Source organism: Myotis daubentonii, chromosome 5 (genome assembly GCF_963259705.1).
Source record: "Myotis daubentonii chromosome 5, mMyoDau2.1, whole genome shotgun sequence".
NCBI lineage: Eukaryota > Metazoa > Chordata > Mammalia > Chiroptera > Vespertilionidae > Myotis > Myotis daubentonii.
This window is the reverse complement of record NC_081844.1, coordinates 23853602-23881293: the sequence shown is the minus strand read 5'-3', so window position 1 is coordinate 23881293 and position 27692 is coordinate 23853602. Positions and strand designations below refer to the sequence as shown.

Below are 27692 nucleotides of genomic sequence, written 5' to 3'. Positions count from 1 at the left end.
TGTGTCCTGACCCCTGTGTGACTTTCCTAGGCCGATAGGACAGAGTACCCTAGACCAGGCGGCTCTAATGGCAGAAATGTGTGGTCTGACAGTTCTGGAGGCTGGGAGTCCAAGATCAGGGTGTTGTCAGAGATGGTTCCTTCTGGGCTCTGAGGCTGGAATCGATCCCGGCCCCTCCCCAGCTTCTGGTGGCTGCCGCAGTCCTTGGTGTCCCTTAGCTTGTAGAACCATCACCCCGACTCTGCCTCCATCTTCACGTGGGCTTCTCCCCAGGGGCATGTCTGTGTCCTCACCAGCCCTACTGGTTAGGGCCAACCTTAAGGACCTCACTGTAACTTGATTACTTTAAAAAAAATTGATTTCAGAGAGGAAGGGAGAAGGAGAAAGAGAAACATCAATGATGAGAGAGAATCATTGATCGGCTGCTTCCTGCATACCCCCTAATGGGGATGGAGCCGGCAACCCAAGCGTGTGCCCTGACTGGGAATCCGAACCGGGACCTCCTGGTTCACAGGTCGATATTTAACCACTGAGCCACACCAGCCAGGCTTGATTACTTCTTTTAAATAAGGTCCCATCCTGAGTCCTGGGGGATAGGACTGGAGCATATCTTTTTTTGGGGGGGGGGGATAAAATTCAATCCAAAATAACCCCCTCTGAAGGTCCCAGGGATGGTCAGGCCTGGGTCTCCAAGGTGGCTCTCACATACCCACGTCTGGCCTCCCACCGAGGTGGGCACAAGGTGTCAAGTGAAAGGTGGGCACGAAGTCAGGCCAGGAAGGGAGGGAACGGGAGCCGCAGTGCCCAGCTCCTGAGCTGGGGCCGGTTCTGGGTGTGCATGGGGCTTCCTGGACTTCCAGGGAGGAGCCCTCAGGAGCAGCAGGGCAGCCCTTGGGGAACACTTTGTGTCCCTGAGGCATTGGTGCCTCGCCAGTGTGGGCCAGGCTTGGCCCAGGTTGCAGGGCACATGCCCCGTCTCCAGCTGCCCCCACGACCATCCTTTGTCACTCATCTTAGTTGATTTGGTAAATATTTGTTTGAGGACCTACTGCATGTCTAGGCGCCAGGAGACGGTCTCAGGAACTTCCATTCTCCTGGGGGTACAAACGCAGTCCACGGCTACACAGGTAAAGTCACCTGGGAGAGACGTGCTGCAGGGACACGGCACTCACCATGCGCCAGGTGCGGCCCTAAGCGTTTCACATGAATGAATTCACCTTATCGCTCGGCTATCCTGTGAGGTATCCCCGTTTTACCAAGAGGGAAACAGGACCTAGGAGGTTACAGGATGGCGGGGACCGGGTGGGCAGGCACAGACTCGGGGTGCTGCGATACAGGGCGTTGGAGGCCCGTCCGCGCCTCTGAGGGGTGCACATCTGAGCTGAGACCTGAGGGATGTGGAGCTGGAGACACAGGCAAGGCCTTGTGGTGGGAACCGGTGGCGGGAGCATGCGGGGAGGGGGGCAGGAGTCAGAGCACGTGTGGCCTCATGGGCCGTGCAACCGGAGCTGGTGCAGGGGTTTAAGCTGGGGAGCGATCTGTCCAGATTGCCTTTGACAAGACCCCTCTGTGGAGACAGCCCAGTGTCCGTCTTTGGATGATGGGTAAACAAAAGGTGGTCCATCCAGCAGAATATCACTCCGTCATAAAGAGGAAGCTCTGACATGCTACAACTTAGATGAACTCGAAAACACAGCGCTGAGTGAAAGAAGTCAGCACAGGGCTGTATGATCCTATTGATGTGAAAAGTCCAGAACCGGCAGGTACACAGAGACAGAGGGCAGGTTAGTGGTTGTCCGGCTGCGGGGAGGGGGCGACGAAGATTTTGCATAAGAGGCACAGAGTTTCTGTTCGGGGTGATGAAAAAGTTTTGGAAATAGATAATGATGTTGGTGGCACAGCATTGAGAATATAATTAATGCCACTGAATTGTGTGGTTAAAAAGAGTGATTTTATGTTATATATATATATATATATACGTATATATATATATATATAGCCATAATTTTTTTTAAAGGCCCCTCTGTCTGCTGGGGGAGCCTGGAGGTGGGAGTAAGAGGCTGGAGAGCAGGAGGACAGAGGTCAGGGCCATCGGGGCAGACGGCGAGCGCAGGTCTGCAGGGGGCTGCCAAGGATGGATGGGCCTGCAGTGTTCTGGAGGCGCAGACCCAGGACTTGCTCCTGAACTGCATGTGGGGGATGAAAGACAGAGGAGCCAAAGGACTTTGAGGTTTTGGCCGAAGGACTGGAGAGGACGGTGGGACGGACCGTGTACTGATTGATTTGGGGGCCTTGTTTTGGTCTGGTCAGGCTGCAGGTGTGGAGGAGACTCATGGAGGTGTAGTCCGTGAGGAGGGAGGCAGGGCTGGAGCTCGAATGCGGCAGCGGTCACAGTATAAACAGTGGCTAAAGCCGTGAGGCTGGTTGGGATCCCTGAGAGCGGGTTAAGGACAAGGAAGAGGCCTGAGGACTCCCGCTGGGGCCCCAGAGTCCTGGGGTGCAGCCTAGAGGAGGGAGAGGAGCCACCCCCCTCAGAGGGATGCTCCCTGGGCCTGACTCATGCCATGCTGTGGACAGCACCCTCTGACGGGTCCCAGCTGAATAAAAATAAATAAATAAATAGATAGATAGATAAATAGATAGATAAATAAATAAATAAATATTCTGTCAACATTTATTTGCTCTTCCGCCCTGGCCCTGCCCCTGGACCCGCCCCGCCCCCGCCCCTGGACCCAGCCCCGCCCCCGGCCCGCCCCTATTAATCGATTAATCGCCAGTCCCTTGTCTTCAGTCTCTCGTCTCCACAGACAGCTGGTCCACCTGATCACTCTGACCCGCCGCCGGAGACAAAGTCCGGGCTTGTTTACGCAGACTGTTGTCCTTACCAGAACCCTGCAGACTCAGACTGCTTAGGGAACTGGGGTCAGGGAGGGGAAATGTCAAGGTCAAGGTCACACAGCACATAAATGGCCGTCAGGATCCAGACCCACATGGGTTAGCTGTCCTCAGCCCAGCCTCCCCAGCATTAACCAGCCGCTCACCAGTTCAACTGCGTCAGGGAGCGAGTGTCCATCAGCCTGGGTCAGTGCCTCTCCTGAGGCTGGGAGGTGGGGTGGGGTGAGAAATGAGGTGGTTAGGCATGCCCTTCCCCAGGGTAACATTGTGAAATGAACAGAAAGTGTCACAGGCCAAGTCTGGTCAGGGTTGTGGGAGGAGACAGTTTTGGGCAGCAGAGGGGCAGGGAGGGGGCAGAGAAAGCCGCTGCAGGCACGGGCACCGGGACCAGGGCGGTTCCTGGGAAGTTGCTGTCCCATTTCACAGGAGAGGAGACTGAGGCCTGCCGGGGAAAAGCTGCAGCAGGTATGCGGGACCCTGGGCAGCGTTTCAGGCAGAGGAAACAGCCCGGCCACGGCTGGGAGGGTTGGGGGGAGAAGCGGCTGGAGCACGGTAGGAACGGAAGGTTGGAGAACCTGGTGGCCCAGATCACCCCCAGCCTCGACCCTGGTGAGGAACCGAGACCCCCGAGGAGAGCAGAGGGATCTGCATCATTAAATGATCCCTCAGCACTGAGTGGAGGGGTGGGGGGGGCAGGACAAGGTCCGGTGCGTCGGGGCAGTGGCTTGTTTCTGGTGGTGGCCTCGAGGGCCAGAAGTGGGCAGGTTGGTGAGACCCTTGGCAGGCAGAGCCCACAGGATTGCTGACGGAGCTCATGAAGGGGAGGGAAGAGGCACATTCTTAGGTTTGGGTCTGAGAGTCAAACAGATATTTGCCACTGTGTGTCGGGCTGTGCTAGAAGCTGGGGGTGGGGATGAGCGAAACAACACACCGATCCCTGCCTGTGCAGGGGCCATTCCGCACGCGAGCTCGGAGATCGTTACTTGTGAACAAAGGCCCACAGGAGGTGAGGGAGGGGAGGGAGTGGCCATGTGGATAACGGGCGGGCAGAAGGTGGACGCAGAGGAAGGGAGGCCCTGGGCAGGGCTTGGTGAGGTGGAGGAATCGCAGGAGGCGGGGTGGCGGCACAGAGAAGGGGTCCGAGACCCAGCGGGGTCAGTCAGCAGGCTTTCGTTTGGGGGAAACAGGAGCTGGGCTCTGCTGAGAGAGTCCAGACTGGAAGTAAGAGCCTGGGGAAGTACTGGGTGGTTGATGGTGTTGAGACCGTGGGGCAGGCTGGGATGACAGCGGGAGACGGAGCGAGGGTTCCTACGTCATAGGGCTGGTGAAAACACGGGTGCTGGCCCTCCCCAGAGAACGTGTTTCTAGCAAGTTCCTGGCCAGGCTGGCGCTGCTGGGCCCGGGCCACACGTGGCAAACTGGGTGTAGATACAGCAAAGGGCCGAGGGGGGCGTGGGCAGGCAACCTGAAGAGCATCCACGGGAAACCGAGGCAGCGGGAGTGGGAAGGAGTGACTGCGAGGGAGGAAATAAAGGGTCAGAACCTAACGCTGTGGGGGGGGAGGGGCTGCTGCAGGGCAGAGCACACGACCCTCAACCCTTCCTGACCCTCCGGGCCCTGAGGGGGCTGCACTCCCCCTTCCCCCCCCCCCGCCTGTCTCCAACTAACCCCCCCCCCCGCCCCCGAGTCCCCTGGAAACAGTTGTCCCTGGCCCCCAATTAGTGCTCCCAGCAGCTACCAGGGTGAGAGAGACAGGAAGTGGGGGGCTGGGGGCGGGCCTGGATTCCTGCCCATGATCCTGAGGGGGAGGCTGCACCCTGGAGCTCTGCTGGCTGAGGAAGCCTGGCTGGGGGACCGATGGGCAGGGTGGGATTTCAGAATGGGGAGGCGGCCTCCAGAGGGCCCCTTTCCCCAGGACGTAGGGTCTGAGGCCTGTCTGGTGCCATCCCAACACCTGTCACCAAGGGGGCTGTTCTGTCTGCTGGGGTCAGGGTGAAAGCAGTGTGAGCCCCGGCAGCTTCTGGCCAGGGGATGCGGCTTCTGTCGGTGGAAGTGCTGGATGTGGACGGGCCCCTCACGGGCCTGCAAGCCCCTTCTTCACGGCCTGCGGAGGGATGGCCCCCCCCCTCACTCTCCCTGTCCTCCCCAGGCTGGTGGGCCAGGCTGTGGTGCCCGCCTGGTGATGCAGGGCAGGAACCCCTGCACAAGCCACTGAGAGCTCCGAAGACGTCCCCGGCCGCTGCCATGGCCCGCCTGGCCGCCGTGCTGTGGAGCCTCTGCATCACCGCCGTCCTGGTCACCTCGGCCACCCAAGGTAGGTGCTGCTGGGCCGCGCCTCCACCAATCGGCCGGAGAGCGGGTGGAGCACTGAAATATCTCCGGACGACTTGGTACAGCCCCTACCCCACCCGCCCCTCAGGAACCAGGCCAGAGCGAGGCTTGGTGGTGACACACCGCCAGCAACACCGAGGGGGCCCTGGCCCCTCACCTCCAACACCCAGGGGTCCCAGAGCCTGGGAGACAGCCGGTGGCACCCTGGGACCGGGACCGGCCTTCCTGGTGATCTGAGGCTCGTGTGTGTGGTACCTGTGATTGCATCTGGAAGAGGCTTCATTAAAGCACGCCCATTGACATGTATTTAAAAACAACTCATGACTCAGCTCGGCCCTGGGCCGGCCCCGGGACCCTGTGCATGCCACCATTAGTGCCCCGAGTGCGCCCATCCACCTCACCAGTTACTGAGTTCTGGTCCCCATGGCGGGCAGGGGCAGAGCAAGGAGGGAGGCAGGGAGAAGGGGCCTGCTGGGCTTGGCCTTGCCCTTGCCTGGGGCCCGCCCCCTGCCCACCCCTCCCAGCCCTGTCTGGAGGGCACTGGCCGTGGACGCTGCTTCCCAGTGCCCCATCCCATCGCCCCACCTTTAGAGAGCCACACACGGAGGGGCTTCGTTCAGCCGTGCCCAGGGCCTTGGCATTGCTCCGGCCAGCTGGTATCCTCTGCTTGCCCAGTGCCCATGTTCTCTGCCCATCTGGGTCCTGCCCCATGGTCCCAGCTGGTACAGGAGGGGCTGCTTCCACCCCCTGGACCCATCTGAGCCAACCCTCCACCCCCGGCCTGCCTCCCAGACCCAAGAAGGGCTAAAATTAGCCGTGGAAGCAGATGGTACTAGAGGAACACATGTAAAACTTCCCCCCAAGTGGGACAACTCCCCCCAGAAAACCCCAGGGCCTGGCTGCCATTCTCCATGGGTGCCCAGCCAACAGTGGAGGGACCCGATCTTCGGAAAGAGGCCTGCTTAGCTCTGCTGCCATTGTGCACTGGTGCCTTCTCTTCATCTGCAAATGACAGTGGTCCCCACACTGCAGCCTCTGGGCCACTCTGCATCCCCGCATCCCTCCGGCACCAGCAAGGCCTGGCTGGGACGTGTCTGGGAAAGTGGCTGCCTCAGCAGGCGTGGGCCCTGCCAAGCCCACTCTGTCCCGCAGAGACGGCTGCCGTAATCATCCTAGTAGCAACAGTAATTAGCACCCTGTTGCCTCACTGCTGCATCCACTGCGCCCCTCCCTCAGCCTGGCTCTGTGAGGTGGGAGCTGTCAGCTCCCGAGGGAGGGGAACAGGCACAGAGGTGGTCAGTGACTGGACGAAGCCACCGGCCAGGGAGTGGTGGTGCTGGGGTTGAAACCCACCAGCCCAAGCTCTCAGTCCCCACACGGCACAGGGTGGGGGCTGACATGTGACAATGCTGGGCCTGCTCACGGTGTGCTCTTTGGTTTTCACACACCCGGGGGGGTTTCCCAGGTGATAATGAGGAGGACCCTTCTGGTGGCGCCCTCACCATTGCCAGTACCGTGCTCAGCACTTCCTTCACAGACATTCCTAGCACAGAATCCTCACCGCGCAGCCCTGGGCTATGGTGCCCATTTTACAGATTGGGAAACTGAGGCCTGGGGCGGCTCTAGGGGTGGCTGTCCAAAGGAGTGCGCATCAGAATTGCTGGTGGATGCGTAGTTCCAGAGGCCCCTGCCTTTCCCCCGAGATCCTGATTCAGCAGGCCTGGGGGGAGGTGGCCATACTTTGCATTCGGAACGACCAGCTGCCCTGTGATTCTGCTGCTGCTGATCCCTGGGCTGCAGCACGAGGAGACCTGGGGCTAGGGACACGCCTGGCCTGTCTTCTGGGAGGTGCCGAAGTCAGGCTCTATGGTTTCTTCCAGAATATGAGTTCCTACCCAGCCCCCATGCCTCTTCTCCTTGTGTGGGGTGGTGTGAATTTAGGGCAGCACCCCAAGATCACCCTCACTTTGGACACTAACTGCAATCAGGGGTCCGTTAGACCAGCGGTCGCCAACCAGTGGTCTGTGGACCACTGGTGGTCTGTGAGGTCCGAAAGGTTGGTGACCGCTGCCTTAGACCATCCTCAAGTTTGATGGTTTGCCAGAAGAACTCATAGAATTCAGAAATGCTGTTAAACTTCAGTTACAGTTTATTATGGTGAATTGATGCAGATTAAAATCACCCAAGAGAAAGGGGGCGTGGGGCAGCAGCCCTCAGGCAAGTTTCATGCGCGGAGCTTGCAGTTGTCCCCTCTCCCTCTCGGAGTCGTGGGCAGTGTTAACTCTCCTGGCAATGCTGGGCGACAGCACACATGTGCATTGCCAGCCTGGGGAGTCCCCCGAGCCTTGGTATTCACCATCTTTCCTGGGGCTCTGATCACCCACCTGGCGGACCTTAATCTCCAGTCCCTCCAGAGGTCAACTGATACTTCACGACCCAAAGCTCCCACCCAAACCACATGGTTAGGTTACTAGGTTGTCAGCGCTGCTGTAACAAAGTACCACAGATGGGGGGCGCTTACACAACAGAAATTCATTTCCTCACAGTACTAGGGGCTGGAAGTCCAAAAATCAAGGCGTTGGCAGGGTTAGTTCCTTCTAAGGGCTGCAAGGGAAGGATTTGTTCCAGGCCCCTGTCCTTGGCTTGTAGATGGCCATCTCCTCCCTCTGTCCCCACATGGACTTCCCTCTGGTGTGTCTGTGTCCAAATTCCTTCTATTTTTATTGGATGAAATTCATGCACAGGTAGGGTCCCTAGGCCTGGCCTCCCTTCGTTCCTGTGCCGCCCCCTGGTGGTCAGCGCACGTCATAGCAAGCAATGGAACTCCCGTAGTGGTCTGCAAACTGCGGCTCACGAGCCACATGCGGGAGCCACATGCGGCTCTTTGGCCTCTTGAGTGTGGCTCTTCCTAAGCCTTAGGAGTACCCTAATTAAGTTAATAACAATGTACCTACCTATATAGTTTAAGTTTAAAAAATTTGGCTCTCAAAAGAAATTTCAATCGTCGTACTGTTGATATTTGGCTGCCGACCACTGCCCTAGGGGACACTTTGCATAGTAGGCTTTTATATATATAGATTAGTGCCCATCTTATTGCCTCCTTTTAACTTGGTTATCTCTGTAAAGACCCTGTCTCCAAATTTGGTTACATTCTGAGGTCCTATGGGTTAGGACTTCAGCATAGGAATTTGGGGGAGGGGGCACAATTCAACCCCTAACAGTTAGCACAGACGATCTGGCATGGCCCAAGGCCCCCAGGTGAACAGACACTCTTATCAGGCTGAACATTCAAAAGGCTTGGAGGGCCCTCCCAGGTCCTGAGGCAAAGGCCAAATTCTTTTTGAGCAGGTTAATGACTTGAAAAGCCCATTTTACAGATGAATAAAGCTGTGCCTGTGTCCCAGGTCCAGCTAAGCTGGGGATGGCACCTCCTCTGTGGGTCTTCACTGCCTTCCCTGTGCCCTGAGCATGATGTGCCCCCTCCCACAGGCCTGAGCCGGGCCGGACTCCCATTCGGGCTGATGCGCCGGGAGCTGGCATGCGAAGGCTACCCCATCGAGCTGCGGTGCCCAGGCAGTGATGTCATCATGGTGGAAAACGCCAATTACGGACGCACCGATGACAAGATCTGCGACGCTGACCCTTTCCAGATGGAGAACGTGCAGTGCTACCTGCCGGATGCCTTCAAGATCATGTCGCAGAGGTGAGGGCCCCACCGGGCTCTCAGAGGCAGGGTGGCGGCAGTTCCCGGAGTCCCTGAATCCAGGGCCTGTCCTCCGTGCACCCCGGGACAGTGCACCCTGTTCACCCTCCGTCTTCCTTTATGATTTCCACACACGTTTCCGGAGCACCTTCCGGGTGCCATGTGAACAGCCCACCCCTCCCCCCCTCAGCTTGTCTCCCTACCAGTCTGTACCCCTTCCCACACACCTCCACTCATGAGCCTGATGCCTCCAGAAGCTCACGCCAAGATTATAGGGAGGCGGTGAGGGCTTGCACTGTAAAAGCAATGGCAGGACAGGGTGAAGGTGTCCTGGGAGCTGAGGCAGGACCCAGAGCCTGGTCCGGCTTCCCTGAGGAGGTGACATCTGAATACAGATAAGTGCATGTGAGAGAGAGAATGTGAGTGCCCGTGTGCAACTGTGAGTGAGGGGGGTATGCCAGGCAGAGCGCTGAGTGTCCAAAGCTGCAGAAACCTCTCACACCCACAGCCAGTGCACCTCCAGCTGCTCAGTGCTTCCTTCAAATTAGACTGAGTTGACCACTGTTTCCAAGTCCATGCCCCGCCCCTTACCTGCTCCCTCCACAGCCGCCAGAGGGCGTCTGTGAGCACCTGAATCTGGAAACATCCCTGTTCTGCTCAGAATCCTACCTCATTCCTGGCTCACAAAAGCCCAAGCCTTCCCTCTGCCTGCAAGGCCCTGCTCGCTCTGCCCTTTCCTCTCCAGCCCTCACCTCCTCCGCGCTCCCCCTCTCACCCACCTGCTCCTCACACCTCAGGCATCTTCCCCCGAGGGCCTCCTCATCGGCTGTTCTCCTCCCTCCTCCCGCTCACTCAGGGAATTTCCACCTACCTATCCCCCTCCAGGGCTGCCCGACCACCCTCTGAAACCACAGCTCCCACTTCCTCCCACTTCTCTGCTTTGTTCCTCTCCTACCCGGACTTCCATCTGCAGTCCCATCAGATGCTTCGCCTCTTTGTGTGGTTTCTGTCTTCCCTCCCTGGGCTGTCAGCCCCACAGGGACAGGGAACTGTATCACTGCTGTGTCCGCAGCAGCAGGCACTCCCTGAATTTTTGCCGAATGCCTGTGAGAATGCAGGATTCACTCCGAGCCCAGGGCATAGAACTGGAAAAGGGAAGGAGGGCTAGGGCCAGCAGCTCCTTGAATGCTGGCACAGGGTTCTAGAATATGTCATTGGGCAGGGGCCCTGAGAGTTTGGGGCACAGGACAGGTGTGGGCAGATGGTTCAGCCTGGTTGGCCAGGCTGGAGCTGCCTCATCCTCTCCCTCGCATCTTTTATCTCCCCAGCACCCATCCCCCTCCAATAATCTTGCCCCCTTTTCCCCTCCCAGTCTCCCCTGCGTGGGTGGTGACGGTCCAGCCACCCAGTCTTCGCTTGGGCAGTGCCCCCTTCTCCTTGGAACCTTTCTCCCTCCCTCCTGCTCTCCAGATTCTCCCTGAGGGTTCATTCGGAACCGGCACCGGGGCCGGTGCTGTCTCCCAGCACCCAGCACAGCGACTGGCCCAGTTCCAATGGGTTGTCAGGTCCAGAGGGGGGACCACCGAGCAGGATGGCCACCGGGGCTGCGAGTGTCCTGAGGCCGCTGCTCCACTATCTTAAAACCTGGAGGTGAGCCCTAGCCGGTTTGGCTCAGTGGATAGAGTATTGGCCTGTGGAAAGGTCCCGGGTTCGATTCAGGTCCAGGGCACATGCCCAGGTTTCAGGCTCGATCCCCAGTAGGGGGCGTCCAGGAAGCAGCCAATCAATGATTCTCTCGTCATTGATGTTTCTATCTCTCCCTCTCCTTCCCTCTCTGAAATCAATAAAAATGTATATATTTTAAAAATCTGGAGGTGCTTTTTAAAAATTTTTATTTTATTTTAATCCTCACCCAAGGATATTTTTCCATTGATTTTTAGAGAGAGTGGGAGAGAGGCAGACAGAGAGAAGTATCGATGTGAGAGAAACACATGGATTGGTTGCCTCCTGCACATGCCCCAACCAGGGCTCAGGCTGGGGAGGAGCCTGCAACCTATGTACATGCCCTTGACCAAAATCGAATCTGGGACCCTTCAGTCCACAGGCCAATGCTCTGTCCACTGACCCAAACTGGGTAGGGCAACCTGAAGGTGCTTTGTATCAGTTAGGGTACAGCTCACTGCTCTGACAGAGACACCCCAGAATAAATACAGTGAGGAGCTGACGAGACCATCAGCACCCGCTTCCCTGTTCGGTGCCTCCTGCACCCATCTCATCCCCCCTCGCTGGAAGGCCAGTGGCTTTCCCTTTTCTTCTCTATATGGAAGTGAAATTCACATAACATAAAAATCACTATTGGCCGAAACCGGTTTGGCTCAGTGGATAGGGCGTCGGCCTGCGGACTGAAAGGCCCCGGGTTCGATTCCGGTCAAGGGCATGTACCTGGGTTGCGGGCACATCCCCAGTGGGAGATGTGCAAGAGGCAGCTAATCGATGTTTCTCTCTCATCGATGTTTCTAACTCTCTATCTCTCTCTCCCTTCCTCTCTGTAAAAATCAATAAAATATATTAAAAAAAATCACTATTGAAGTGAAATATTTAGTGGCATTTAGTATGTTTACAAGTTGTGCAACCACCATCCCTACCTAGTTCCAGAACATTTTCATCACCCCAGGAGGAAACCCTGTACCCATTAGCGGCCACTCTCCATCCCCCTCCTCCTGGCAGCTATCTCCTGTCTCTGGATTTGCCAGTTCCGGACGTTTCGTGCATGTGGAGTCGTGAGGCGTGGCCTTTTGTGTCGGGCTTCTCTCATGCAGCATCTTCTGAAGTTCATACACATTGTGGCCTGTCAGCGCTTCAGTCCTTTTTATGGCTGAGGACTATTTTGTTGTGAGGATGGACCACATTTTGTTCATCCATTCGGGTATGATATTTGGGTTGTTTAAGCACTTGCTTTCGGTTCTTTTGAGAATGTAACACGGGATGAGTTTCTGGGCCAGAGGTAACTCTCCTTAACCTTCTGAGGCCAACGTGCTGTTTTTATTTATTGTGGAAAGTGTTTCGGATGGCCCCCTTTTATCCATTGACCCTCCCCCCGGGCCTTCACTACACTATTGTCTAAAAATATGGAACGCCTCATGAATTTGCATGTCAGCCTTGCACAGGGGCCGTGCTCATCTCTGTACCGTTCCAATTTTAGTATATGTGCTGCTGAAGCGAGCACCAGTGTCTGTTTTTCTTGTTGTTGTTTTTAATATATTTTTATTGATTTCAGAGAGGGAGGGAGAAAGAAACATCATTGATGAGAGAGAATCATGGATCGGCCGCCTCCTGCACGCCCCCTAGTGGGGATCGAGCCTGCGACCCAGGCATGTGCCCTCGACTGGAATCGAACCCGGGACCCCTCCGTCCCCAGGCCGATGCTCTATCCACAGAGCCAAACCGGCCAGGGCATCAGTGTCTGTTTTTATTTATTTATTTTTTAATATATTTTTATTGATTTCAGAGAGGAAGGGTGAGGGAAAGAGAGACAGACAGAAACATCAATGATGAGAGAGAATGATTGATTGGCTGCCTCCTGCATGCCCCACACTAGCGATCAAGCCTTCAACTTGGGCATGTGCCTCGACCGGGAACAGAACCATGACCTGGTTCATAGGTCAATGTTCTACCACTGAGCCATGCTGGCCAGGCCAATGTTCTGGTTTTTTTTCTTTTTCTTTTTTTACTCCACCCCCACCCCCTGCCGCTCAAGGCCCGCTACCCTGTGCGCCTGGCCCCAATGTTCTGTTTTTAAAGAAGGGTTTTGAGGTGGGTGGGTATGAGCAGATCCTTACTAGTTAAGGGCAGGACTCTTCTCTCTTCAGAGAAGACACAGGCGCCCCCCTGCCCCATATCTGTCAGGGAGTCCCCCAAAACTGCTTCCTGCATACCCACGATCAGGTCGATGTCCTGCTGGCTGAGACCTGGGCTGCTCCAGGAAACAGACCCTGACTGTGGGGACAGACAGCAGAGAAACATCTTTCATTATTACTTTTTAATATATTTTTATTAATTTCAGAGAGGAAGGTGAGAGGGAGAGAGAGAGAAACATCAATGATGAGAGAGAATCATTGAACTCTTCCGTGAACAAAGGAGGGGCTTTACAGTCAATTGAGGGAAAATGCCAAGGATGCCATGGCACCAGTGCTGGATGGAAGCCATGAGGGGTGGCTGGGCAAGCAGTTTGTAGGGCCCTGCCCCGGTCCCAGCTCTGAGCTTCATGCCATGCTGGGGTGGAGAGTAGAAGAAACCCTACCTAGTGGAAGAGAGAGAGCTGGCAGGAAGCAGAAAACAATATCCACGAAAGGCTTTGGTCTCCATGGTTCCTTCCAAATTTGGGGGTACCCATTCTTCTCCTTGCCCTGGAGCCCCCAGTTCTAGGCCTGTCTTCCCATCTCCGTCTTTCCTCCACAGGTGTAATAACCGCACCCAGTGCGTGGTGGTTGCCGGCTCCGACGCCTTTCCTGACCCCTGTCCTGGGACCTACAAGTACCTGGAGGTGCAGTACGACTGTGTCCCCTACAGTGAGTCCTCTTGTTCCTCATGCGAACCCGGGCCCTCCCCCTACCCAGAGTGAGCGAGGAGGAGACACCTTGGCTCGCCACACACACGCACATGCACGCACACACGCACGCACACATGCACACATGCACAAGGGGCCAAGTTGGGGCCAGGTGCGTGGGGGACAGTTGGGCCTGTTCCCTCCCTCCCACACTCCCTTTTTCTAGTCACCCTTGTCCACACCCTAGCTCCCCTGCCCCCCGCCCCCTGCCTTTTCCCCCGCCACCTCCAAAAACTGTCCTTTCCTCAGGGCACCCTCTCCAGCCCTTGTCACCCTGCTGCTTCATGTGCCCGGGCTCCTTTACACATTCCTAGGCCACACCCCACTCTGCTTGGCACACTTACCTCTCTCCCTCAACCCCACTGCCTTGTCATCCCTCTGCCCCCCTCTTCTCTCATCCCTTCCCTTCCTGGCCCCCCCTTCCACCCACCACACACACCTGTCCTTCCTCTCACTCACCACACCTCTCTCTGAGCTCCCTCTCCTTCCTCTTCACCCCTCGCTGCCCCCTCCTGCCCTTTCCCCGTCCTGGAAGCTGGACTTTATGTCCACGGAGAGACAGACCACTGCTGAGGCCTCGTGTTGGATTCGGTGTGAAGGGCTGGGGCGTCTTGTCTTCCACAGAGTCCCATCTCCTGGTCGGTTTGCCCATCACCAGAATAGCACTTCCTGTCTGCCAGGGAAGTGCCGCCATGGTGCACGGAGGGAGGCTCCCAGGTGGACCTGGGGAGCCAGAGGCCTGGCTTTCTTACACCTGGTGAAGGGCAGCTGACAAAGACAGGGTCTCTCCTCCTCAGCACCCACCTTAGCATCCTCCTCCTCACTCTCCCTCCACCTCCCCTTTCCTTCCCCAGCCCCCAGCTTCACTGAGCCAGGAGGTAGGCTCCAGGCAGAGGGGGGTGGAGGCAGGGCCACCAGAGTGTGTGCGTGTGGGGGGCAGGGGTGGGGAATGGGGGGCCCTGTGACTCTCCCTCCTCTCCCCCTCCCACTCCAGCCTTCTCCCCAACCTTTGATTTCTCCTCGCAGGTGATGATCTACACTGGGAACAGGATCGCTTACGTGCTCCCATCACTTTCTGCTTTTACTCCTCACCCTTTCCTTTCAGCGACCAGGCCTCCAGCTACCGCCCGAGGGGGACGCCTGACTGATCCTTGAAGCGTTCCCACAGCACTGGGGACACTGCCCGCCCCGGGGCTGGGAGCAGGGAAGGAGGCAGGAGGTGGGGAGCTTAGCACACAGGAAATCGGCTGGTCCGAAGCTCGGCCAGGCTCTTGAATTTTTCTGGCTCTGAAACTTGAGCAAGTGACTTCGTGTCTCTGGGCCGCCATCAGGGGAGGGGAGAGTGAAGCAGCCGGCCCAGGGCCCGCCTCAGAGCCTGCTCCCAGGGCAGAGGCGAATCCTCACCCCCCAGCGCCCAGGCCCACGCCTGGCTCAGGATGTGCTCAGTAGTGGTCCGAGTGCCCTTTGCAGCCGGCTGACCCTGGATACTCATCTGTGATGGGGGAAGGGACCAAACCCCTTCCTGCGACACTGCAGGAAGAGGGAACATGGACAAAGCTCGGGCCCTGAGTCACAGATGTGCAGGAAGTGGTACCCGCTTTTGCCAGCGTGTGGCCTCATCCTTGTTGCTTCCCCTCACCGAGCCTCAGTCTCCCCATCTATAGACCGGGTTCTCAAAAGACTGCCCAGGAAGTGCCTAGCACAGTCCCTGGCACCAAGTGAGTGCTGGGCATTGGTAGTCATTGCTTCCGCTGTAACTACCAGTTATTGTTATTGCTGTTGGTGATCAGAATGAAACCAACAACTGATGATGCACCCAGCTCCTCCTGAGGCAGATGGGATGCAGGGCAGAGAAAAACCCCTTGGTCCAAGTGGAGTCCAAAGTGGATGCCACACAGGTAGAGAAGCAGGAGGAAAGCTTAGAGGGCCTTGGGAGGAAAGGGGTGGGGAGACCTCCTGGAGCCGACCCCCAGGTGGGCAGGAGCATGACCCACAAAGGCCAGGAGGTAGGCAGGTCAGCCCAGGGGATGGGCGGCCCCCAGGCTGATGGGAGAGAGCTAGCCTGAACTCGGGGGGAGATAGGACACACACAGTGGTTGTGTGGGGGGGCGGGGGGGCCATCTGTGTCCTAGGCATGCAGACTCGTTAGCTCCTGGTCCCAGAGGAAGGGGGCTGGGTTAACAGGAGGATCGAAGCCAGACAGGGAGGCCGGACACTCGTCCCCAAACGTTTGCTGAGCACCTCCTGTGTTCCAGGCCCTGGGTGAGGCGCTGGGTGAGGGATGCAGCCATCCCTCCCCTGTGGAACTCCCTGCTTCTCCAGAGAGGAGCTAGGAGAGCCAGGCCCTGGCAGAGGTTCCTGAGGGGCCAGGGCACCGAGCCTGAGGCTTCAGAGGCTGGGGTGATCCCAGTGCTGGTGCAGGCCGGCGGGGGGCGGGAGGGGAGTGTGGGGGCTACCGTGGGGCTGGGGCAGTGGGTGTGTGGGGTCCCCGCCAGACACACATTGGACAGGCCCGACTAACACTGGATTTGCCTTGCAGCTGTGCACAGTCTAACCATGCCCCTTCCTCCCCCAGGTACCGCCGGCCCACCAGGCAGCGGGTGGCGTGGAGCTCCTGGCTCCGGGGCCCCCAGGGGGGTGCTGGGCAGAGAAACTGAGTCTCGGGGGAGCGTGTCTGTGCCACCTGCTGTCCTGCCCTGTGTGATGTCTCCCCACCCCAGCCTCTTCCCTCTCTACCTCTGTCTCCCCACCCCAGCTCTCTGAGGCCCAAGGGGGCTCTGCTTGTCTGCCTCTCCGTCATTCTGTGTCCAACTCTGCCACCCTCTCTGTGTTGGCTCTTTCTGGGTGGTGAGGGTTGGGGGGACCCAGCTGCTCCCAGGTGGGGCCAACACAGACTGGAAGGAGTTTAGCCTGTTCTCTCGGTTCCGGGCACCCAGGCCCGGGAGGAACCGAGCTTCCTTCCCTGGGCCCCTGGTTCTGGCAGGAGGGCAGCAGACAGGGCGAGAGGGGACCAGAGTGTCCCCCCACTCCCTCCCCGGTGCCCCCCTAACCAGAGCCTGCCTCCCAGCTGGACTCCCCCCTCCCATGAGGGTGCCCAGCACATCTGAAGGCATGGTCCTCCTGCCTACCTGTCTTCCCCTCCCCCCGTGTCTCTCTCGTTCTCTGTCCTGCGTGTTTTCCCCTCCCTGTGACTGTCTCCCTCATGACCTCTTGCCCCAACCCTACCCCAGAGGAAGGGACTTGGGGGGTGGGGGCTGAGCTGATGCAACATTTGGGGTTGGGGAACCAGGAGTAAGGAAAGAAAGGAAAAGGGGACATGTTGCCAAAAAGGAAACAAAAGCAATTTAATCTCTTTTTTTTTCTCTTTTTTCTTGCACATTTTTTTTTCAATTTGTTTTCTCTCTCTCTTCCGATGCTTAAAGTAGAAGTGGAGCAGAAAGGTAAACGCACTGTTACCAATGCTAACCCCTAACTCACACTTTGTTTTACCTGTACCATACTTATGTGACCGCCCTCCCCTCCTGGCCCCTTCTTCTCCCACCCCCACTGGGTCCAGTTGATAGCTCCCGCCCCAGGTGTCCTCCCAGTGGGGCCAGCCCTGGTCCAGCCATGGGTGACTCCACCCTCCAGACACCGAGGAAGCTCCTCTGAGTACACGGGCAGGACCTTCCTCTCTCTCTCTCTCTCTCTCTCTCTCTCTCTCTCTCTCTCGCTCTCTCTCTCTCTCTTTCTCTCTCTCTCTTTGCCTCTCTGTCTTTCCCTGTCCCTCCTTCCTAGTTCCTGGCCCTTGCTAGGGGACCTGGCCTTCTCTCATACTTCTTTTGCTCCTTCAGGAGAAGTCTGTAAGCATCCTGGGTGGGTGGGGACTCCCTTTCCTGTTTCCAGACTGGGGGTGGGGTAGGGGCCCCAGGTGGACCGTCTCTTCTCTTCCTGCCCCAGCTTTGGTAACTTATGCCCGCTGGGGGCGGCGGGACGGAGGGGACACCTTTGTTTCCCTTTTGGAGAGCAGATTCATCCTGTCCCTCAGGCTCCTGGTGGCTTAAGTTCCTTCTGGTTTGGTGTTTCCAAGGCCCAGAGCTGTTTTGGAGCACAGAGCACAAGTCTCCCCCACCCCTATCCCCCAACCTCGGCCAGTTGGGGGCCCACCCCTGGGGAGGGGTATGAACTGTCCTCAACCCTGGGAGGGCAGCCTGTCAAATGTGGGGGTAAGGGGGTGGGGGTGGGCCTGGTGGTGGGGGGATCGAGGGATGGGGGAGCATTTTTCTCTGGTTCTGAAACACTTGCGAAGCTGCAGTCAGGGTTTCTTCTGGGCTGTTGTGGTTAGAGGACCAGGGAGAGGGGGCGGGGACAGGATAGGCCAGGGACTTCCAGGAGCACCGTAATTTCTTGCCGGGGTTTAACCTCAGCTGGGGGAGCAGGAGAACTCTGTGGTGGAGAGGGCTGTCTGTCACGGAGGGGCGGGCAGGAGTTGGGGATGGTTGCTTTCTCCCCTGAACGTTTTGGGAAACTGACAGCTCTGAGGCTGGCAGCAGGGGGGGCTGGGTGAGATGCCTTCCCGTAGAGCTTTTGTCGTGAAATTACGGTGGTCTGTGGAGCCTCCCATTCGAGGCGGGTGGAGTGGGTCCCTCCAAGCTGCTCCCCTTCCCGCTGTCTCCCTCCCCCATCTCAGAGAGGCCGGGCAGCCAGCCCATGGTCTGCCCCAAACACCCTGCCACTCCGAGTCTCTCTTTCCTGGAGTCTCTCCCACCCAGCACCAGACACTCTTCTTGCAGGTCCGGTGGTGGTTTGGATATGCAGCCCTGGATCTTTTCTCTTCAAGAGGCGGGGAGGGAAAAGGAGGTGTTGGGAGCTTGGTGCTAGGGAGGGGTCCTTGCTGGCAAAGGCCCCAGGCCCCTTCTCATCTTCTCCCCCTTCCCCAGGGTAACCTCTAACCACACTTTCCTCCTCCACACCCTTCTGACCAGGTCATGTTCTGAGACCTCCCACCGCCCCCCCCTCACACACACAGCTGGCAGGAGCCCCCCTGGCTTGGGGAGAGGGGAGACCTTGGCACAGAGGAAACTGGTGGAGGGACAGGCCCACACCTCAGGGCACCAGGGACAGGGAGATGGTGAAGCCCCAGGGCCCAAGCCAGGATCCTTCTGGTCCCTGCCCACCTCTGTGCCCTGGGTGCCCCTTCTCCTAAAACAGGGCATGCTCCTGGCTGCTTTGTGCCTGGGGAGCCTTGGGCTGCCTCCCAAGCCAGGACCAGGTCCCAGCCCTTCCTGTCTCCCTTGGGGCCATCTGCTTTGGTGACAAGCCAAGCAGAAGCAGAGAATTCACTGCAAGCCCTCCCTCACTCTGGCCGGTCTGTGGGTTCTGCTAGCAGGGAGTTGAGAGGGAGGCCCAGCCATCCTGGATGGAGGGGCCTCTGACTGTCATCACTCTGGGAGGAGGAGGGGAGTCTGGCCATGCTGACCATGAGAGTCCAGATCGCCACTGGGTCAGCAGGGGAGCCTAGGAGTAGGTAGCCCTGGGACATGATGGGGTAGGGGTGGGCAGGCCAGTGGGGGCCAACGAGATGCAGTTGAGGTTTTCCTCCTTTTCAGGGAATGGGGGGGTGGGGCGGGGCCCCCCACCTTTCTGACATCAACGCTGCCTTGGTCCCTCCTCCCGAGCCGGGGATGGTTGCAGGTAAATCTGGGTCCGGGGCAGGGGAGGTGGCGGGGGGGGGCCTGGCTGGGGTGGGCTGGGTCTTTATCCTAGCACTTGGTTCCCTCCCTTGCCCACTCTGAGCTGGACCTGGGAGTGCCCCCCTGAGGGACCCTCAGTCGGGCCTGGGCCTTGGAGTGAATTCTCTGCTCACCCCCTCTCTCCTCTGCCAGCACTAACCTTTCTTCCCAGGTGGTCTCCAGCGTGCCTCCCTTGGAGCCAGGACCTCTGCTGAGGGCCCCACCTTGTCTCTCTTCCCTCCACACAGCTTTCCTTCCCCCTCCCCAACTCTCCTGGGGAGTCCCCTCCCTCCCCATGTCCCACCCCCATCCCTGTGCACCAGTGTCAGTGTCTGCTGCTGAACAAACCCCATGAGAGACCCTGCCGGCTGGGGGCAGGGCTGGGCATCGTAGGGGAGCGGCTGGACTTTTCCAAAAACCCTTCCTGATTGTGTGGGTACTGGGGGAGGGCACAGGCTGCATCAGGAAGCTTGGGTGCTTCCCCTTCCCTGGAATGGGGGGATGCTCCTGACACCCACAGTGGGTACAGAAACATCACTACCTTGCAATTTTTGCAGGAGGAAGAAAGGGGAGTAAAAAAAAAAATCTTTCCTTGTATGGGTGAAGGATGGGACCCTCCACTCTAGCTCTTCCTTGGGAGGTGGAGATGATGGCCAAGAGGCAGGGCACTGAGTCCCTGGAACTTGAAAGCTGCCAGGCAGCAGCTGCAGTGAGGTCTTTGCACCATGCTTAAGGCACACGAGAAAGTCTCTGGGAGGGCTCTTGCCAAACCCCTTATCCCCAGCCTGTGGGGTCTCTAGCAGCCAGAAAAGGAAAGAGGGGTACCACCTTCTCCCACTAACCCTGCTCTTAATGGCCTCCAGGGTTGACATCTCCAGGGAGAGGGGCAGCTGGGCGGGCAGGGATCCCAGCCCGGAAACCCCCTTCCCATCACCAGCCCTACCAAGCAACCGTGACTGCAGCAGCAGGAGGGGACAGTCTGGCTTCCCCCTGGCCTTGTGACCAACTGCCTCTCTTTCCCCTTTCTCTCTCCTCCCCTCCCTCATCCCTGCACCTCCTCTCCTGTGTCCTCTCCTCCCACCCACCCTGCCCAGTCTTCGTGTGCCCAGGGACCCTGCAGAAGGTGCTGGAGCCCACCTCCACGCACGAGTCGGAGCACCAGTCTGGTGCGTGGTGCAAGGATCCACTGCAGGCGGGGGACCGCATCTACGTCATGCCCTGGATCCCCTACCGCACGGACACGTTGACCGAGTATGCCTCCTGGGAGGACTATGTGGCAGCGCGCCACACCACCACCTACCGCCTGCCCAACCGCGTAGATGGCACTGGCTTTGTGGTCTACGACGGCGCGGTCTTCTACAACAAGGAGCGCACACGCAACATTGTCAAGTACGACCTGCGCACACGCATCAAGAGCGGGGAGACAGTCATCAACACTGCCAACTACCATGACACCTCGCCCTACCGCTGGGGAGGCAAGACTGACATCGATCTGGCCGTGGACGAGAATGGGCTGTGGGTCATCTATGCCACTGAGGGCAACAACGGGCGGCTGGTGGTGAGCCAGCTCAACCCCTACACGCTGCGCTTCGAGGGCACGTGGGAAACAGGATACGACAAGCGCTCGGCGTCCAACGCCTTCATGGTGTGCGGTGTCCTCTACGTGCTGCGCTCTGTCTATGTGGATGACGACAGTGAGGCAGCTGGCAACCGCGTGGACTACGCCTTCAACACCAACGCTAACCGCGAGGAGCCGGTCAGCCTGGCCTTCCCCAACCCCTACCAGTTCGTCTCCTCTGTGGACTACAACCCGCGTGACAACCAGCTCTACGTCTGGAACAACTACTTCGTGGTGCGCTATAGCCTGGAGTTTGGGCCTCCGGACCCCAGTGCCGGTAGGATGGCTCCTGTTCACTGCCCCAGGCTCACCCCCAGTCCCAGGGTGGGGGGCACTCTTGGAGTTCTTAGGGACCTGGAGGTGGGTTGGGGGAGACCTTGGATGGAGTTACACAGCTCACGTTCTAAGCATTTAATTCATCTAATAACCCTCAAAGTCACAGGGATTGTCACTGCCCGGTTTACAGATGAGGAAACTAAGCCCTGGGGGTTGGGGTTGGTTTATGTACTTCGAGGATTTGGACTCAGAACTCTGGGCACCTAACCCCCGAGTGCACTGCCTCTCCCAGTGGCCTGTGCACTTTTAGCCATGGAACCCTTATCAACCAAAATCTTGAGTGGAAGCCCAAACATCAGGAAGCCCAGAAACAGAACGGGGCTGAGCTGCTGCTGCTGTTGATGGGGTGGGGCCTTTCTGTAGTCTCATTTGCCCCCTCAGCTGCCCTGAGCCATCTCTGAGCAGCCCCAGGGGTCCAGGAAGCCTAGTCTCATCCAGCTCCCTTTGCATAATGGGAAACTGAGGGCCTCCCACCCGAGGGAAGGGACCTGGCCAGGTTACAGACCAGAGTGAGAGTAACCGAGGATGGGAGGTGGCCATGTTCCCTACCTTCATGGCCTGTCCTCTCCAGTTGCTCTTTCAGACCTCAGGGTGCACAGGAGTGAATTCTTAACCCCTTTGGCTGCTTTACATGGTCCTACCGAAGTGAGGGAGATCTGTGGGCGGAGAGAATGCCGGGGGAGAGCCCCTTCCAGACCCAGTGGGGACCAGGACACCTTTCTACTTCATTGGCAAGAAAAACACTAAGATGCCAGGGATCCAAGTACCTAGGCATGCTGTGGCAAGGCCCCGAACATGGGGGTGACTCTGTCTCCTGTCTCCTCTCCATTCCAGGCCCAGCCACTTCCCCGCCCCTCAGCACAACCACCACAGTCCGGCCCACACCCCTCACCAGCACGGCCTCACCTGCAGCCACCACCCCACTCCGCCGGGCACCCCTCACCACACACCCGGTGGGTGCCATCAACCAGCTGGGACCTGACCTGCCTCCAGCCACAGCCCCAGCCCCCAGTACCCGGCGGCCCCCAGCCCCTAATCTGCACGTGTCTCCAGAGCTCTTCTGTGAACCACGAGAGGTGCGGCGGGTCCAGTGGCCGGCCACCCAGCAGGGCATGCTGGTGGAGAGGCCCTGCCCCAAGGGGACGCGAGGTGAGTGCAGAGGCCTCGGTCACTTCCACTGTGGCTGGTTTGTGGGGTGGCTACTGCTGGTCTGGGCAGGGAAGAGACAGGACATGCCCACCACTCAGCACAGGTGCACTTACCTGTCCATCTCCCCTGCCAGAGCCTGGGTTTTATATGGCAGGGGTATCTGATATCAGGGGTACCTGATATCTGCCGCTGTGTCCCCAGACTCCAACAGAGCTCCCAGGGCATAGTAGTAGCTCAGTACTACTGAGCTACCCCAAACCCTGTCCCCTCCTGCAGTACTGAGCACCTGCCGCATGAAAAGCACTAGGTAGACCCTGCAGGGAGCCCACAGAGGTGACTTGGGTGTGTCCCAGTCTCAGGCTAAGGCGGACCAGCCCTGGCAGCAGCTGATGGCAGGGTAGACGGCAGTTGAAGTGCCAGAGGGGTGGGCCATGACCATGTGCTCCAGGGATCTGAGGGAAGGGTCAGAAGAGGCTTTGTGGAGAGGAGGCTTCCAAGACGGGCTTTGCTAAAAGGTTCTATACCTGTAGGCAAAGATGGAAGGGGAGCCAAGAGGGAGAGCTTGGGAAGTCAGGGGTGACTTATGTCACCTCAGAGTGACACCTCTCTTGACTGTCTGGCCTGCTTCATGTCTGGTCTTCCATGTTCCCCTCACCTACTTGCCCTCTCTGTCATCTCCTTTCCCCCTGCTTTGGCCCCTTTTCTCCTTCCTTGTGGCTCCCTTCTCTGTCCTGTCTGTCTGTCCCTGCAGGAATTGCCTCCTTCCAGTGTCTACCAGCCCTGGGGCTCTGGAACCCCCGGGGCCCTGACCTCAGCAACTGCACCTCCCCCTGGGTCAACCAGGTGGCCCAGAAGGTACCAGTAGCAGCTGCTCCTCTCAGGCACCTGTGCACACTGGGCTCTGGGTGGCTGGGTGCAGGGTGCAGTGGAGCAGTGGGACCCAGAGGGAGACAAATGGGCGGCAGGTCTGGGAGGCAGGAATGTGGGTCCACTCTCTAGTGTACAGAGTAGGGGAGAGGGCACCCTGGGAGAAGGGGCCGCAGAGAGCAATGAGAAGGGCTGAGCAGGCCGGGCATGTGCAAAGGGACCATGGGGAAGCAAGATGGTCCCTGACAGAGCTGGGTCCCCCACTTCTGCCTCATTCAGATCAAGAGCGGGGAGAATGCAGCCAACATTGCCAGTGAGCTGGCCCGCCACACCCGGGGCTCCATTTATGCGGGAGACGTGTCTTCCTCCGTGAAGCTGATGGAACAGCTGCTGGACATCCTGGATGCCCAGCTGCAGGCTCTGCGGCCCATTGAGCGCGAGTCGGCCGGCAAGAACTATAACAAGGTGGGGCCTGGCAGCAGGGCCAATGGGGGCTCTGTCCTGGAGCCTCAGGAAGGTTCTGGCCTAGTACCTAAGAGCTGGGCTGCCACCCATGATGGTCAGAGGAAGGAAGGACAGAATCCAGGCCTGTTGATCTCCCTCCTGGGATACCTTGGAGGGTCCTGGGGGTTGGGGGATCCCTTAGGAACAACTCTTACTCATGGCCCAGCACCAGGTCGGTGGCAGATACAGAAGAGTGAGAGTGTTGGAATGAGTAGGGCAGGAGGCCAGGCCTGACAGTGCCTCCATCCCTTTCCTTAGATGCACAAGCGGGAGAGAACCTGCAAGGACTACATTAAGGTGAGGCCCAGAGGGCTTCTACTGTCTGAGGCGGGTGGGGCAGGCCCCAGGAGGCACTGGGGGGGTGGAGATTGAGTGGAGGGGATACAGAGGCCATCCTGAGGAACTGGAGGATGTGGGGCGACTCATGGCGCTACCCCCAACCTTCCCCCCTCCCCCCAACCCCTCTCCCTGCTCATTTAGGCTGTGGTGGAGACGGTGGACAACCTGCTGCGGCCAGAGGCTCTTGAGTCCTGGAAGGACATGAATGCCACAGAGCAGGTGCATACAGCCACCATGCTCCTGGACGTACTGGAGGAGGGTGCCTTCCTGCTGGCCGACAATGTCAGGGAGCCGGCCCGCTTTTTGGCTGCCAAACAGAATGTGGGTGAGTGCTATAGTCTCACCGAGGCAAGTTCAAGTGCAAATCTTGAACTGTGGGGCCCACCTGTTCCAGAGACCACCCTGGCCCTTGACCTTTGGCCCCTGGACTGGGCACAGATTCCAATCCCGTATGCCCTGCCATCCTCTGTCCCACAGTCCTGGAGGTCACGGTTCTGAACACAGAGGGCCAAGTGCAGGAGCTGGTGTTCCCCCAGGAGTACCCGAGCGAAAACTCCATCCAGCTGTCAGCCAACACCATCAAGCAGAACAGCCGCAATGGTCAGTGCCCCTTCTTTTCTCCTTCCTTGTGGCTCCCTGAAGTCCTCTGCTCAAGCTGGGGGAATATAACTCATGGGGTCTCCCAAAGCCCCGTAGGGCCAGGACACTTCAGTCTGCAGGGCTCACTTTGGGACAGCAGCAGTTGATACTCAGAGCTCAGGGAGGACTGTCCCATTGGAGACTAAGGCACAGGAAGGTTAGGGATTTGCTCAAGATCACACCACAAGTGAGAGGTGCCCAGGGACCCAGCTGCTGTGTGTTCCGGCCTGCTGCCCTGTTGTTTGGCGCTGCCTGCAACCGAGCAGTTGTCCCAGGGCAGGGTTCTCTGAGCCCCACTCGCATGGGCTTCGGCCTGGTAAAGACAGGTCCCAGTGGCCGGAGCTGCACCAGCCAAGGGCTGATGGCAAACCCCACTACACCTGTCCTCCCCAGGGGTGGTCAAAGTTGTCTTCATCCTCTACAACAACCTGGGTCTTTTCCTGTCCACTGAGAACGCCACAGTGAAGCTGGCGAGCGAAACGGGCACGGGCAGCCCAGGGGGCACCTCCCTGGTGGTGAACTCACAGGTCATTGCAGCCTCCATCAATAAGGAGTCCAGTCGTGTCTTCCTCATGGACCCTGTCATCTTTACTGTGGCCCACCTGGAGGTGAGCTGAGGCATCCCCCACCCTCCATGAGGGTCCCAGCATCTTTTGTGTTCCCATGCTGCATATCCTCCCACTGCCTGCTCATCCACCCAGGAGCAAGTCTGCACCCCTCCCTAGGCCATGCACCCCCTCGCAGCCCCCGCCTCAACCGCTTAGGTCATTTGTCCCCAGAGATATCAAACTGCCACCTGGAGCTCCAAGCACTTCTCCATGCTTGCTGCTATCCTTGTGGCTGGGTGTGAGGGCTGGAGAGGGACTCCCCAGATCTGACTCCCCGGCCACCACCACACAACAGGCCAAGAACCACTTCAATGCTAACTGCTCCTTCTGGAACTACTCGGAGCGCTCCATGCTGGGCTACTGGTCGACCCAGGGCTGCCGCCTGGTGGAGTCCAACAAGACCCACACCACATGTGCCTGCAGCCACCTCACCAACTTTGCCGTGCTCATGGCTCACCGTGAGATCGTAAGCTGGCTGGCGCTCCGCTGCGCTCTCCTGGCGGGCCCACTCTCTGGCCCAGCTTTGCATGGCATCATAGAGTGAAGCATGGGCAGTGCCAGGGAAGACCAGCTTCATGGGCATGGGGGGCTACCAGTCTTGCCCAGGGGATGAGGCCACACATCTGGTTCTCTCTGGTCAGAGTCCCACCTTCTCCCAAGGCCCACTGGAGAAGCAAGTTGGTGTCACCTTTGTCATCTCTCCACATGCCTTCCAGAGCATGAGGAAGTGAGCGCGCCACCTGCAGAGCAGTGGGGGCCAGCAAGTTGGCCGGGGCAGCGGGGGCAGTAGGCCAGGGGGGTGGGGGCTGCACCAGCAGTACTTGTGGCCTGCAGCCTTGCCCCCAGCTGGCACTTAGCTGAGCCCAGGGTTAGCCCGGCTGTGGGCAGGGGTGCTGAGTGTACCCTCTGCTGTCCCCCAGTACCAGGGCCGCATCAACGAGCTGCTGCTGTCAGTCATCACCTGGGTAGGCATCGTGATCTCCCTGGTCTGCTTGGCCATCTGCATCTCCACCTTCTGCTTCCTGCGGGGACTGCAGACTGACCGCAATACCATCCACAAGAACCTGTGCATCAACCTCTTCCTGGCTGAGCTGCTCTTCCTGGTTGGCATAGACAAGACTCAGTATGAGGTGGGCCAGGCACAAGGTAGGGGGTGGGGGAAGGCAGGAGAGGCCACCTGGCTGGCAGCCCCTCATTTGTGGTGCCCTCGCCCCCCAGATTGCCTGCCCCATCTTCGCTGGCCTGCTGCACTACTTTTTCCTGGCTGCCTTCTCCTGGCTGTGCCTGGAGGGTGTGCACCTCTATCTGCTGCTGGTAGAGGTGTTTGAGAGCGAGTACTCCCGCACCAAGTACTACTACCTAGGTGGCTACTGCTTCCCAGCCCTGGTGGTAGGCATCGCAGCTGCCATTGACTACCGCAGCTATGGCACCGAGAAGGCGTGAGTGCCTCCCCCCACCCCCATCTCTCCTCTTGCCTGGTTCCCTGCTCAACAGCAGGACCCTTGGGGCACTGGGCTCCTGGGGTCAGAGGGAGGGGCCCCCCTCTGCCTCTATCTACCTGGCCCTGCTTCCTTTATAGTTGCTGGCTCCGAGTGGATAATTATTTCATCTGGAGCTTCATTGGGCCCGTCTCCTTTGTTATTGTGGTAAGCTGGAAGGTGGTACCCCAGTACTGCGTCTCCATCCTTTATCCAGGCTAGCCTTGTCCCCGAGCAATCCCAGTCTCCCCAAGCCCTTGAAAACCATGGGAACTGAACAGCCAACTAAGAGGAGGAGAGCACAGCGGGTCTGTAGAGCTCCAGCATTGAGGTTCACCCATCTAGGAGCTGGAATTTGAGCCCCTGCTCTATGGCAGGCTGTGGGCCCCGTCTTTCCAGTAGTGGGAACCCTGTTAACCGACAGTTACACCAGTCAGTGAGCACCTGGGGCAGGTATGCCTGTAGAAGAGGCCCGGAAGAAGGAGGTCCAGGCTGAGACTTGGCCAGAAGCTCACACCACAGGCAAAGCAGCCGCAGTACAGCCCCTCCCCTTGTCCTGCCCCAGGTGAACCTGGCGTTCCTCATGGTGACCCTGCACAAGATGATCCGGAGCTCATCTGTGCTCAAGCCTGACTCGAGTCGCCTAGACAACATTAAGTGAGCACCCCCTCCCTGCACCCCTGCCACAAAAACTCCACACTGGCCCGGCCTCTCCCAGGACTTCGTAAAATGTAGTGCTGTCACTCTGTTGTCACACAATGTGATTTAAGGACAAAGATGGTGCTTTATTGTGCTCGTTATATATCTACCTAAAGTGTATTAAAAAACCTGGCACTAACACATTCAACCTGTGGTTTGGGGGACATAACTGAATACTGCTTAGGGCAAGACTGAATTCAAAAGTGAGT

At 58.3% G+C, this 27692-nt stretch overlaps 1 protein-coding gene and 1 non-coding gene across 7 annotated transcripts in view; one reads left to right on the top strand and one right to left on the bottom strand.

Annotated features, from left to right (window-relative positions):
- Positions 1–27692, top strand: part of ADGRL1 (adhesion G protein-coupled receptor L1) — a 44314-nt gene that overhangs the window by 9555 nt on the left and 7067 nt on the right. Inside the window, exons 1-17 of one of the 6 annotated variants that reach the window (XM_059696622.1) lie at positions 3218–3360; positions 5045–5209; positions 8716–8929; positions 13388–13497; positions 20341–21141; positions 22035–22349; positions 23101–23204; positions 23496–23681; positions 23979–24017; positions 24201–24384; positions 24537–24659; positions 25092–25306; positions 25602–25772; positions 26227–26436; positions 26525–26745; positions 26886–26952; positions 27350–27441. In XM_059696622.1, coding sequence (XP_059552605.1) covers positions 5140–5209; positions 8716–8929; positions 13388–13497; positions 20341–21141; positions 22035–22349; positions 23101–23204; positions 23496–23681; positions 23979–24017; positions 24201–24384; positions 24537–24659; positions 25092–25306; positions 25602–25772; positions 26227–26436; positions 26525–26745; positions 26886–26952; positions 27350–27441 — 3122 coding nt within the window. In that variant the 5' untranslated portion in view covers positions 3218–3360; positions 5045–5139. Of the gene's footprint in view, positions 1–3217; positions 3361–5044; positions 5210–8715; positions 8930–13387; positions 13498–19123; positions 19209–20340; positions 21142–22034; positions 22350–23100; positions 23205–23495; positions 23682–23978; positions 24018–24200; positions 24385–24536; positions 24660–25091; positions 25307–25601; positions 25773–26226; positions 26437–26524; positions 26746–26885; positions 26953–27349; positions 27442–27692 lie in introns of those variants that run through there. The other 5 variants (XM_059696623.1, XM_059696624.1, XM_059696625.1 and 2 more) reach the window with 5 other exon arrangements.
- On the bottom strand, positions 12052–12155 carry LOC132236229 (U6 spliceosomal RNA). The gene has a single exon (XR_009453194.1). It is a non-coding gene; the product is annotated as a U6 spliceosomal RNA (small nuclear RNA).